At 43.5% G+C, this 13,760-nt stretch overlaps 1 protein-coding gene across 3 annotated transcripts; it reads left to right on the top strand.

Annotated features, from left to right (window-relative positions):
- Positions 1-2,904: 2,904 nt before the first annotated feature.
- On the top strand, positions 2,905-11,303 carry LOC123079919 (5'-3' exoribonuclease 3). 3 transcript variants are annotated; one of them, XM_044502748.1, is made up of 23 exons: positions 2,905-3,323; positions 3,896-3,998; positions 4,211-4,287; positions 4,413-4,604; positions 4,758-4,877; positions 4,967-5,029; positions 5,254-5,400; positions 5,491-5,655; positions 5,926-6,003; positions 6,121-6,207; positions 6,996-7,256; positions 7,346-7,441; positions 8,100-8,195; positions 8,424-8,494; positions 8,635-8,763; positions 8,847-8,923; positions 9,020-9,060; positions 9,135-9,209; positions 9,312-9,469; positions 9,695-9,799; positions 9,882-9,957; positions 10,062-10,165; positions 10,247-11,303. In XM_044502748.1, the coding sequence occupies exons 1-23, from the start codon at positions 3,120-3,122 to the stop codon at positions 10,881-10,883; spliced, it is 3,162 nt and encodes a 1,053-aa protein (XP_044358683.1). In that variant the 5' UTR covers positions 2,905-3,119; the 3' UTR covers positions 10,884-11,303. The 3 variants fall into 3 exon arrangements, with proteins under 3 accessions (XP_044358683.1, XP_044358684.1, XP_044358685.1); XM_044502749.1 differs by lacking the exon at positions 3,896-3,998 and having other exon boundaries at positions 3,024-3,323; XM_044502750.1 differs by lacking the exons at positions 2,905-3,323; positions 3,896-3,998 and having other exon boundaries at positions 4,270-4,287; positions 4,792-4,877.
- Positions 11,304-13,760: the final 2,457 nt, after the last annotated feature.

Genomic DNA, 13,760 nt, shown 5'->3' with positions numbered 1-13,760 from the left:
GGAGAGAGGGGGCCAGGGCCCGGTATTTAAAGAGGGGGAGGGGCAGCGTGGCTTACAGGAGGGGCGGCAAAGGCAGTGGCGGTGTCTGATCTGGACACGGCGGCGGGGTGGCGCTGCTCGGGACTCCGTCCCGAGCTCGGTGGCGGGGCGCTGGCCGGCTGGGCCGCGGCCTGGCGAACTGAGCCGGCCCGGTCCGGTTGGTCCTAATTTAATTTTTTTTCGAAAATACAAAAAATAGAAAAACACTAATAAAAACGTTTTTGAAAATTCAGAAAAATTCACATAATTCCCTCCTAATATTCGGACTAATGTGAACATTTTTCTGGACCTAAATGCCTAAAATAAAATAAGAATTTTTAGTACTAATAAAACAAATAAACTTACAAATAAAAATCCGAATAAAATATATTTTATTCAAAATTGAATTTCCAATATTTCTTTGCTGTTTTGAAGAAGTCATATTATCTTCTCATTATTTTATTTAGTTGAAATAATTGGAAAAATAATTTCGAATAAAACACTTTGATCCAATTTGCCAATTTTGAAAAATTCAAAAATGGATTTTTGTGAAAAACCTCCAACTCTCTCAATTGGTCCTTGAGTTGCTTAAGGTTTCTAGGATCAAAGATTCAAATAAAACAAATTCAAAAATGCACAAATTATGGATGCATATGAATGATCTAAATAACATCCAAATTGAAAATTGGGATGTTACAATAGATAGATAGAGTAATAGTCAGCACTAGCCCGCCTCAGCATCGCACATCGTCAGGCTCCAGGTTCATGTGAGGGTCCGAAGAAGTCTGCTCTCCCCTCTGAGGTGCTTCACTGTGGGTCTTAGGCATTAGTCCTCTCTGGTACCACTTGCTCAGAAACCCCGCGTGATCTAGTGCCACAGTCCGCTATGCCAAATCAGATTGAGGTGTTGCGAGCCTAGTTGGCGCGGGCGGGGAGTTTTCTGGAGTGAGCGGAAGCTACTATGAGTAGGCTCTCCCTTGTGTCGGCTATGTTGCAAACTACTCCGACGCCGGATCATCCTAGTGTGTCTCGTGTTGTCTCTACAGAAGACGAGGGGGTAGAGCCATATGTTTGCTTCTCCCCTCGTGTTGGAACAATTCATCGTCGATGTCTGCCATGTCCCCTGTGTTGTCTAGCTTTGAGGGAGAGACCAATGCCGTGCTTGTGGCTCCTAAGCTAAAGATCATGCCTGAACTCCGAGAGCTATGCTTGAGCCGTACTTCACTTCTGTCACTGGGGCATTTGTAAGTCGACTCATCAGCAACCTCGTGTGAGGGTCATGATTCATCTCTGTCATGTGAGCAAGTGGAGGCGCCTATGTGTGTCGGTGGTGTCTGAGGTTGATGAGGTTCCGATGACCAATATGCTGGCAAAGGTGGTTGCGAATGCGGATGGCGCTTGTCTTGACGGTGCTGCCACACACTCACCTGAGTCCATCGAGCATATGGTTCACGTGGGCGAGATGTTCATTTGGGCGATGATGTTGTTTTGCCTAGAGTGTCGATGCCTCACCTCGGGGACTTATTTGGCATCAAACTTGTCGAATACCTTTAACTGTAATGCTAAATCCGAGAAAATAATTGAATGTCTCTTGAGGAAGAATGCAGCGAGGGACAAACACAAAAAGGATGGCACTCACCCTCAATCTAACATCCGCCAAAAGAAATCTAGCAATGGCAGAAAGGGCGACATCAATGGGGAGATGCAAGTACTTCCACGATACAATTGTATAAACCACAACTGTGGGCTCAGATGTGTCCGTTGTCTCTGTCGTTAGATTAGATTATTCTCAAGTTCTTGTGGACCGCTGGGGTTTATTCGTGCCGCTGTGACCCCAAGTGTATGGGGGTTGCAGTGGTTCCGTGTTGGGTGTGTTTTTTGGGTGGTCATGTGGCTCTGTAGTTCGCATGAGTGGGCAAATTTGTGACAAATTTTGCTCGGTCTGCCGTTAATTGACCAGACAATTCTCTTTTTCTTAATTAATGGATGAGGTAGAACTTTTGCCTCTGTTTCAACAAAATCTATGAACACACTGGGTATGGAATAAAATATGACATTCCACTTAACTAACCTGCCAACAACCATTGGGATCCCATGTTTCATAATTCAGGAACAAAAAAAACCCAGAAACACCTAGGGAAATTTGTTAAACAAGTCAGAACCAGTCTCGAGCACTTGGGTGTCAATGACCGCAACAAATTAAGAGCATAATTTATCATCAACTTGAGCCCGATCAGAGTACAAACATTAGGGGGGAGGGGAGAAAGAAAACCTACAACAAATCCGAAAATGAAGGGGGTTAACTACTGGAGAAGCATAGCTCCTGGATGGTACTGGGCGTTGAAGTTGGTTTCCTTTTTTCTCTTTGTTTTTAGTATTTTTTTTAAAAAACAGGTTGTTGTCTTTTATGGAGCTAAACATTCGAAAACGTATTAACATTTTAAAACATATTTCAGAAAATTATTCAGTATGCATTTACATAAAAAAAAGTTCAGTGTATATATAAAAAGTACACCATATATAATTTTTTTCAGGGTGTATTAGAAAAATGTTCATCCTATAATTAGAAAAAGTAAATCGTATATTATGGCCCTAAAAAAATCTTCAATGCATATAACCAAAAATGTCACGCCCGCTGGCGTCATACAGGATCCAGCCGGGGATGTGGCCTTCCTGGGCCGGTTCGGCTGCGACGGGCTCAGCTTACTTACCTTCCCCAATTTGACATGGCCGGCCCGCCCCGGCCCGATGACACTGGAGTCAAACCTCTGACGCTAACGCGTGGGAGAACTCCAGAGAAGCCCTTCCCGCATACGGCAAAAGAGCCCCCTCCCCCTCGCCGACCCCGTCTTCTTCTCTCGAGCAAAAATCATCCAGCCCCACAAGGTCCAGACCGCAAAACCGCCTCTCCTCGTGTCCCCACCTCAGATATTTCCACGCCGGGAACGGCATATACCGCCCCCGCCTCGTGCCGTCTCCCTCCTTTTTTAGGGTTTCGCGCCTCACTCCTCTTCCCCTCTTTCCGCCCCGACCCCGTCCGCTCGTTCGTTTATAGGGTTAGGGTTCCGGCGAGCAAGCTCTGCCTCCCGCCGGCGGCGGCGATGGGTGTCCCGGCGTTCTACCGCTGGCTGGCGGAGAAGTACCCGATGGTGGTGGTGGACGTGGTGGAGGAGGAGCCCGTGGAGATCGAGGGCGTCCAGGTCCCCGTCGACACCTCCAAGCCCAACCCCAACGGCCTCGAGTTCGACAACCTCTACCTCGACATGAACGGGATTATCCACCCCTGCTTCCACCCCGAGGACAGGGTACGTACGGTCGCTTCCCCCCGCCCCCCTCCTCAATCTCGAGATGTGTTATTTTGATTGGGCTGTTCGATTCGGTGCTTCCGAGCGAGGAAGACCGCGAGTGGTTCGGTGTGGGATGGCCTGGCTGCGTAGATACGTGATAGATTTGTGCTTTGCTGATTGGTGTATGAGGAGCTATGCAGTTGTGCCGAGGGGAATTAAATTACCCGTAGAATGATAGTTGCAATTAAAAGGGAGCTCCTAAATTGTCCCCAAACCATCCTGAGATGCCAGGAGGATTGCCGTAGTTCAACTATTCAATTTGATGCTGCAGTTCTATGCTTAAATCATAATCTTCTGTTTTCTGTCAAACTACACTGCAAATTATTTTTCTGGACAAGTGAATCTGCCAAGAAGATTCAAGTTTATTGTAGTTAGGAGGCCCTGCAGTTTGCGCTGCTACTTTATCATCAAAAGTTATTCTGGAATCATTTTATTTCCCCCTAACACGGACAATTCAACGTCTGCCTATTGCCCACTGTTATCAATACCAACTTCTATGTTGACCGTGGTTCTCTCTTCTACTGCCACAGCCCTCGCCGACAACATTCGCTGAGGTTTTCCAGTGCATGTTTGATTACATAGATAGGCTCTTTATCATGGTTCGCCCTCGGAAGCTTTTGTACATGGCCATTGGTACGCATTTCATCTCTTTGTTATGGAGGGAATTCCCTCGCTGATCTTTTCTGTTTGGCTGTTCTAATGTTGCTCAAACTGATGTAGTCATACTCTTCCTCTTCCCTGAACAATGGCAAAACATGTTAAGCTTCCCTTTGAACAACTTACTATTGTCTCTACTTACATTAAACACATTTTCTCCATTTTGTTTGTCCTACAATGGCTTACAGATGGTGTGGCTCCTCGTGCTAAGATGAACCAGCAGCGCTCTAGACGATTCAGAGCTGCAAAAGATGCTGCTGATGCGGTCAGTATTCTAGTGGAATTATTTTCTTATATTCAGTATAATCATACAGTTGTATCTATTGTTATTTGTGGACATCCACAACCATTTATGATTGCACTCACTGGTTACTGTTGTCCTATGTCCAGGCTGAAGAAGAAGAAAAACTGCGTGAAGAGTTTGAGAGGGAAGGAAGAAAGCTTCCTCCAAAACTGCAATCACAAACATGTGATTCTAATGTTATTACTCCCGGCACGGAGTTTATGGCTGTTCTATCAGTTGCTTTGCAGTACTACATCCACCGCAGATTGAATTATGATCCTGGATGGAAACAAATTAAAGTAAGCATATCTTTTTGCTAATTTGACATTTAGTGTTGGGATTTATATTTGTTAAATATGTTTGGTCATATTTCCTTATGGTTCAATAACACCATGGATTGGTATTAGAAAGTATGTAGAAATAATATGTATCCTGATTACAATCTTTTGAAGGTTATTCTTTCTGATGCCAATGTTCCTGGTGAAGGGGAGCATAAAATCATGTCCTACATTCGTGGCAATAGGAACCTTCCTGGATTTAACCCAAATACCCGACATTGCCTGTACGGCCTGGTAAGTTCTGTTCCTGTATGCTTAATGCTCTATTTCTTGTTGGACAATATTTTATCTGTTAACGTATAAATTTAATCTCATGAATGCAGGATGCAGATCTAATCATGTTAGCTCTAGCAACACACGAAGTGCACTTCTCCATACTGAGAGAGGTTCTCTTCTCAGAATACAGAATTTACGCTTTCTGCCATATATACATGCCACAGCCTTGTGCTAATAAAGAGTGTTACTTTTTTTTTGTATTTTCCTGTTGTCTATGTTGCTACTCTACTTAAAAAAAAATCAAGTTCTTTCGTTCAGAGCACTGCCTTTTCCTTGAGCATTTTCTTCGACGTTTTGCCATGAAAGCTTATTTGCATACACTTTGTGTTTGCAGGTGGTTTTCACACCTGGACAGCAGGACAAATGCTTCTTGTGTGGTCAAGTTGGACATCTAGCAGCAAAGTGTGAAGGAAAGGCAAAACGGAAAGCTGGGGAGTTTGATGAGAAGGGTGATGAAATAGTACCAAAGAAACCTTACCAGGTAATGAGATCAATTTGTTCTATTGCAACTTGTGATGTGATGCTATTCAGTGGACTTACAAAGGACTTACTTTCATTTGTGCCTTCACAGTTCTTGAATATATGGACCCTACGAGAGTACCTAGAATACGAGTTCCGAATGCCAAATCCAGCTTTCGAGACTGATATTGAACGCATCATTGATGATTTCATCTTCATGTGCTTTTTTGTTGGCAATGATTTTCTTCCACACATGCCGACACTAGAGATTCGTGAGGTTTGTTTCATATTTTATAGTTCAAAAGGTTACTTTGCAGCTAGCAGCTATCAAGTTATGTAGTGTTACCAGTTACTCCCTCCTTAAACTAATATAAGAGCGTTTAGAATACTAAAATAGTGATCTAAACGCTCTTATATTAGTTTACAGAGGGAGTACTAAAGTGGAGCTCTGTTTTTTCTTTGAAAGTTAGACAGGTTTCGTTTTCTGTTTGTAGTTCACTTTCTTAGATTATTGTCACACGATGTTAACTTCCATATCTGTCTGCAGGGAGCTATTAATTTGTTAATGGCTGTATACAAGAAGGAATTTCCTAATATGGGTGGCTATTTAACTGATGCTTGCACGGTATTCAAATTTCATTCATACATCATATTATCCAAGTGGCATCTTAGAAATTTATTTTATTTGAAATGATCCTCATGGGTATTTCAGCAGTAACACATTTTATCTTCATTGTTGTAGCCTGATCTGAATAGAGTCGAACACTTCATTCAAGCAGTTGGTTCATACGAGGATAAAATATTTCAGAAAAGAGCTCGTTTGCACCAGGTAAAGATGGCGTCTATCTTGATTTTGCTTCTCAATTACTTAACTTCAACTGTATTTTTGTTATGAGCAATATCCTATATGACATTTCTTCTCTATGGATGATATCGAATGCTTTCTCATGTTGTCAAGTGGCAACTAATCTATCTTATAATTGTGTTACTTGTTCACAATAGTTAATATTCCCCATTTCTGTATCTTGGCTCCATATAGCTTGATGTGTCTGCTTTTGTAGTTAACTGTATTTTTGTTATTTAAGCTGGAATTTTTGTTAGATGCTTTCCATGCACAGTGAATATTATGGGTCATGAAATTTTACAGAATAAGAAAATATAGGGGTCTGCGATGGTCTTCTATCCATATTTGTGCTTGGAATTTAATATGTTATCATGAAATTTGCATTTGGCATAACACATTCACAAAGGTCGGGCAAGACATGCCTCCCCCATTCGTAGCCATTTCTCGAGTTGTGTACTCTGTAAGGGTCAGTTTGGTTGCTACCCCGGGTCCGTGCCTGAAAAAAAAGGGTGCCTGGTATGTGCCTGAGTCGTTGATGTTTTCTGCCTGACCCAGCAAATCTGACATGTACTACATCGGCAATATAAGTACCCAGGGTAGCAATCAAACTGACCCTAAATCTCTTGGAACTTGACAATATAAGTAAACGACTCTTGACTGCAAATGTTTCCAGACCTACTTATACATTTGATGCTCAGCCGTTATTAAGTTAGCAACTAGTAGTGGGTGCTTTCACTTACAGTTTACATTTTCAACGTTGCTGTCCTTTGTAGCGTCAAGCTGAAAGAATAAAACGTGATAAAGCCCAAGCAAAGCGAGGTGATGATCTGGATCCCCATGTAAGGGGTGATCTTATTGTACCTGTTGCACGCTTCCAAGGATCTCGCCTTGCCTCTGGGGCTGTGGCTTCACCATATGAACATAATGGACGTAGCACGGAAAAGGGCAGTCAAGCTAAGAAAGCACGTGTATCATCTTCAGATTCCAGCCTTTCTGCTGCTGTTGTTGAAGCTGAAATTAGCGTTGAAGCACAGGTACTTAATTTGATCTTGGTTGAGAAGGTGTTATATTTGTTTGAAGATATTTTTATGGTTTCATCTGAATCTTGCTGCAACTTCTACAGGCACGTGAAAACAAAGAAGACCTGAAGTCAATGCTTAAAGTTGCACTTCGTGATAAATCAGATCTTTTTAATTCTGAAAATCCTGAGGAGGACAAGGTATTTCTTGTATCTTTGGTTATCTGTGCAGAAATCTTCTGCTGCTTTTATCAGTTCATTGCAGTTCCAAGTTGAAGTTCAACAATGCTATGCATGTTGTCATGACATTGTTGAGAACACCGGCCACTATATGTAGCCAATGTTAAGATTCCTTTACTAGAGATCTTAGTGATAAGATAGGTTTAAGTTACATTCCTGGTAGGGTGTGCTAATATAAGTTAACATATTATTTACTTTAGGGGCAAGGCATGTCTTCCCTTTAAAACAATGAAACTATTAGTAGGTTTCTGTATAAGCCTCTGAGCATCTCAGGGATTAAGTCCTCCAGGTGGATTAAACAGAGTGAATGCCCTTTACTAGGTCCCCTTTCTTCATACCTTTACTATCCGCTTCATGTGACACTACATTATTGAAGATATTTGAGAGTATAGGTTGAATGAAAAGCACACTTATGTATTTAGGATCCCTGCTGTGGGGGTCCCATCCCTTGTCTTCTGAACTTTTACTATGCTTGCACACAACACTAAGTTATTGAAGATGTTTGGGCTTTGGGAATTGAAAGTACACTCCTATTTTGTGGACCTTCTGAGACTCTATTTATATATTTTTTAATGGTTAAAAAACTCAGGCGATAACATTATTTGTTAATAATATTCAGATAAAGCTTGGAGAACCAGGATGGAGAGAAAGGTATTATGAAGACAAGTTTGGGGCAAGAACACCTGAGCAAATTGAAGAAATACGTAGAGATGTTGTAAGTATTGTGGAAGTGCCTTTAATATACTGCATTCATGATTTAAAAATATATACTGCATTCATGATTTAAAAATATATACTGCATTCATGATTCATTAGTGACACCATACCCTGTTGCCATTATTACTTTATTCATGATAGAAAATGTCACTTGATCATTTTTTGAAAAATACATTTCCCTAATTCTGTGTTATCTTCTTATATGATGTGCTCTATGCTCCTTCAGGTTCTCAAATATACTGAAGGTTTGTGTTGGGTAATGCACTACTATTATGAAGGTGTCTGCTCATGGCAATGGTAATATAGCATGTTTTAGTTGGCCAAATATAAGACGCTACACTGTTTTATTTGTTGCACAATTGCTGATAGGGTTTAATTGTTCCTCTACCCATCCCACTAATACACGTTTCATTCTAATTTCTTCTTGCTATATGTAGGTTTTACCCTTATCACTATGCCCCTTTTGCTTCGGATTTAAAAGGTTTAGGCCAGCTTAATATAACTTTTGAACTTGGGTCACCATTCAAACCTTTCGATCAGCTTATGGGAGTTTTCCCAGCGGCGAGGTGAATATGCTAATATTTCCTTTCTTCGATCCTAGTACCTTGATGTGGTGGATTATTTGATAGGTTGTTTCATTACATTTCAGCTCACATGCACTCCCTGTACAGTATCGGCAATTGATGACCGATCCTAGTTCGCCCATAATTGACTTTTATCCGATTGGTATGCTTATTTTGCTAATATATAATCATGAATAGTATCAGATTCTCCTACAACCATAAGCCTATTCTAATCCGTTTTAACCTGTGTATGCTGCAGATTTCGAAGTAGATATGAATGGAAAGAGGTTTTCTTGGCAGGTACATTTATCTTAGTAAGTGTACTTATATATACCATACACCTTCCATATTTAACTAAAATTTGTACTTTACAGGGGATAGCTAAACTGCCCTTCATTGATGAAGCTAGGTTGCTGTCTGAGATTAAAAAAGTCGAGCATACTTTGACGGTATGGAAGTGTGGCATCTGTTATATTGTTTTATGGCATATGTGTAATAGAAGATCTTGTTTTAACTTACAAGATTTTCCATATTTTCCTCGGCTTGTGTAGCCTGAAGAAGCAAGGCGAAACAGTACAATGTACAATATGCTTTTTGTGAATGGCGCACACCCAATTTCGCCTTATATCTACTCTCTCAGCAGCAAATTCGGACATCTGCCTGATAACGAGCGAAATGAAATTAAAGAGGAACTCAATCCTAAAGCTAGGTTAGCTAACCCTACCAGGATTCTTGATTGACTGCAGATAGTATATTTCGTTGTTCAAGTGTAGTGTTCCATGTCAACTGACTGGCCTTCTTACTTAGTTCTACTCAATGTGCTTTTTGCTGGGGCCTGTGGGCAAAGTGAACATGAGTAGACTGCCATCTTATAGTATAACAAATAAGCGTCTCTTATATGCATTACTTAGCTGCTCTTGTTTATTTTGTGCAGTGGAGGAATGAATGGTTACATCTCACTTTGTGGTGGGGATCCAAGTCCGCCTGTCTTTAGATCTCCTGTGGATGGACTGGAGGATATTATGGACAATCAAGTGATGTAAGCTCATTTCCTCCCTGTATTATTGATATGATCTAGTGGCACTTGAATTAATAAAGATTATGACATTTGCCTTCCCTAGATGCTCAATTTACAAGCTTCCAGACCCTCATAAGCACATAGCACGTCCACCTCCTGGTGTTACCATACCCAAGAAGGTACAAAATTGTTGTTATTTTCGTGTAACATTGACATAAGTATATCATTCCACTTGGGAAGTGTTCACTGTTAACAAGCGTATGTTGTTTAATCTGCTCTTAAGATTGTTGAAGCTGGTGACCTGAAACCACCGCCTGTGCTGTGGCATGAAGACAATGGCAGGAGGCCTTATGACAATAACAGGAGGCATTGTGATAACAGCAGCAGGTAGTGTATTAGCCTTTTGCCCTATTTAGTCAATACTTGCTTCAACATTGCAAATCCTAACCTACTTTTGAAATGGTTCAGGCAAAACCCTGCAGGATCGATACAGGGCCGCCAACTAGGGGAGGCTGCACACCGACTAGTTGCAAACAGCTTGAATGTTCGCGGTGGCGGACAATACCCCCCTGCTAGGCCATATCAAACTATAATGAATGGTATGCATTATCCAAACGGAATGCCACCAAGGATGGAGCAGCCTGCTGGACGTTCTGGTTGGCATGTTCCTAGTGATAATCTACCCAATGGTCAGGCACCAGCCTATGCGCAGCCATCAGGTCATCAGTATACAAGAGATAATCGTGGAAGGCAACAACCATATGCGAGAGACGGCCACAGCGATTCAAGAGGAGCAGGCCTGCATCCATCTGGATACCATCAGAATAGTAGCAACACGTATTCATCACATACTGCTCCTCCGTCATCGGGTTTTGGACGATATGGGCAACCCCCCTCGTATGCTGGGGGCTATGCTGGTGGGGTCTACCAGCCTGCACCATATGCAGGAGCCCAACAGTGGCAGCAGCAACAACCTCATAGTTCCTATTCTGGAGGTGGGGCGCCTGCTGCAAGACCTAATTCACGACCGCAGCAGTCACAGAACCGCTACAGCAATTTAGATAGGACTTCAAACAGGAGACCACCAGGTCAGGGCCGCTACTAGGCCCGCCTCCTCTTTGGTTCTAGCCCTGGCTTTGCTGTTACTACTTACTAGAACTTACCTTGACTTAAATCAGGCATAGGAATAGACACAGCATTTGCAAAGTCTGGTGATCTTCAAGCTTCTTGATGGTGGTATAAAAATTACCTAGGGGGAAGTGTTGTATACTATAAATTATTGCCATATCACCAGATACTGGAGTAGACACATCCAATTTGCAAATTCTGGTGATCTCCAATGCTTCTAGACAGCAGCAGCAAAGATTGTAAGGGCCGTGTTGTACACTATGATACATAAGTTATCTGCTGTTGGGAGGATGTTAACAAGTTTTTGTATTGTAAAGATGATGTATGTATCTGGATTCATTCAATTTTGATGAAGGATAATTAGATATATGCGTAAGAAATCCCATTTTTCTGCTCATAGATTGGCTACAGTGGATGTTATTGGCATGTTATTATCATGAACAAGCTGTTTGTCCCGTTGGTTTACTCCAGAACTAACACTCTAGCAGGGAGATTCTCCCAATGGCTCTAAGCAACCACCACTATTAGAAAAAAGGGCTATAGATGGGATTGACACTAATGGCGCACCAGACAAGCGGTGCGCCATTAGTATATACTAATGGCGCACCACCTTCTGATACGCCATTAGAGTTGAAACTACTAATGGCGCAGGGTGCGCCATATGTTTGTGGTGTTGCATATGTGTTTGTGTTTGGAGGTGTACCGGTATTTGAAATGCGATAGTTGCCAATATTTTGCCGGAATGTTGATTCATTTTCGTTTCGGCGAGAATTTTGGCATTAAGCATTTTTTTTGGTCCTATTTTTAGGGAAAGTCATGCCAAATTTTTTCTTGGTTCTAAAATATCGTTTTGCTCTACCCTGCAGGCGACCATGGTCCGCATGATGACCGAAGGCATCGTGAATAGGTTTTTGAGGTCTGCGAAGGCCGAGATGCTTCAAAAGAACGAGACGGAGATAAGATGTCCGTGTCGAAGATGCAAGCTGAAGAGCCTTATTGCGGACCCGGAATCCGGGCAGGTGCGGGACCACCTGCTCTTGCGTGGTTTCATGGATGGCTATCGGTGGCAAGGTGATGAAGATGACTACGAAGTCGTCCATGGGGGCCGGGCAAGAAATGAGGAAGGGCAGCAAGACAACCACCGCGGCTCGGCCGGGCGAGAAGACGAAGAATCCCCAGGAGATGATCACGACGGTGATGCTGTACACAGTCATCATGTAGAAGATGCAGGACATGATGATGAGGAAGATGCCGGAGCAGACGGCGGGCATGATCATGAAGATGATGATGCCGGCGGAGCAGACGACGCTGGACCAACGATGGGTTGGGTGCAGGACCCTCATATTCAAGAGCTGCTTCTCAAGCAGACGGATAACGCAAGAGCTGCCGCCCGAGAGAAAGCCAAGATGGATCAACTTGAGTTAGACGCGGTTACTCCATTGTATGAAGGATGCAGGCCCGAGGATACCCGCCTGAAAGTAACGCTCATGGCTCTGGAGATGAAGGTAAAACACAAAATGACCGACGCATGCTTCGACGAGAACATGTCATTCTGGCACGAACGTCTTCCCAAGGGGAACAAGTGCCCGACCAGTTTGGAGGAGGCGAAGAAAATCGTGTGTCCTCTGGATTTACCGCACGTGAAATACCATGTGTGCATGAACAATTGCATCATTTATCGGGATGAGCACGCGGAGTCTACCATATGTCCGGTGTGCGGCGTCACTCGATACAAGAAGAGGAAGAAAGCTCCTCGAAAAGTGGTGTGGTACTTTCCGATCACTCCTCGTCTGCAGCGGTATTTCGCGGACCCTAAGGTAGCAAAGCTCCTGCGTTGGCACGCGGATAGGGAGGAGAAGAAGCGAGAAGATGACGCAAATGATCCGGAGATAGATAAAAAAGACAAGATGCTGAGTCACCCTAAGGATGCGAGCCAGTGGCAAGCGTTGAACTTCGAAGACCTAGAATTTGGGAACGATCCAAGGAACATCGTGCTGGGCGCGAGCACCGATGGAGTCAATCCGTTTGGCAGCCAGAGAAGCACACATAGCACCTGGCCTGTGTTTGTGTGGATGTACAACCTTCCCCCCTGGTTGTGCATGAAGAGGAAGTACATTCACATGAGTATGCTAACTGAAGGACCGAAACAACCAGGGAACGACATCAATCTGTATCTGGGGCTGCTGAAAGAGGAGCTTGACACGCTGTGGAAAACGCCAGCCAATACGTGGGACGCCGCAGAGAAAGAATATTTCCCTATGAGAGCCGCGCTGCTCACGACGGTGCACGACTATCTCGGTTACGGATATCTCGCGGGGCAGGTGGTCCACGGATTTTCTGGATGCGTCAGGTGCATGAATGACACAACGTATCGCTAGCTAGATAGAGATCCCGGGTCTTCGAAAACCGTGTTCATGGGACATCGAAGGTGGCTTCGCGACGATGACCCGTGGAGAAAACGCAAGGATCTATTCGATGGTGAAACCGAACCCCGAGGACGCCCGCGTACGAGGAGCGGCGAGGAAATAGACGAGCTGTTGAAAAATTGGAAAGACTGCCCACTGCCGGGAAAGAAGCAAAAGGCGCCAGAGCCGGGAAAGAAGCGAAAGGCGCCAGAGCCGCTGCTGAAGGTATGGAAAACGAGGTCTGTTTTCTGGGACTTGCCGTACTGGAAGATCCACCGTGTGCCTCACAGCCTTGATGTCATGCATATCACGAAGAACGTGTGCGAGAGTCTGCTTGGTACCCTGCTCAACATGCCAGAGAGGACCAAAGATGGGCCGAAAGCAAGGGCAGACTTGAAATCAATGGGCATCAGGCAGGAGCTTCACGCTATATATGATGATGATGAGGC

Source organism: Triticum aestivum, chromosome 3D, assembly GCF_018294505.1.
Source record: "Triticum aestivum cultivar Chinese Spring chromosome 3D, IWGSC CS RefSeq v2.1, whole genome shotgun sequence".
In the NCBI taxonomy this organism is placed as follows: Eukaryota; Viridiplantae; Streptophyta; class Magnoliopsida; order Poales; family Poaceae; genus Triticum; species Triticum aestivum.
Note: the sequence above shows the minus strand (reverse complement) of the source record. Positions and strands in the feature narration are given on the sequence as shown.

Coding starts and splice junctions, on each gene's coding strand:
- LOC123079919 (XM_044502748.1), top strand. CDS start 3,120: ATGGGTGTCCCGGCGTTCTACCGCTGGCTGGCGGAGAAGTACCCGATG. Junction 3,324..3,895: donor GCTTCCACCCCGAGGACAGG/GTACGTACGGTC, acceptor CTACTGCCACAG/CCCTCGCCGACAACATTCGC. Junction 10,166..10,246: donor CATTGTGATAACAGCAGCAG/GTAGTGTATTAG, acceptor GAAATGGTTCAG/GCAAAACCCTGCAGGATCGA.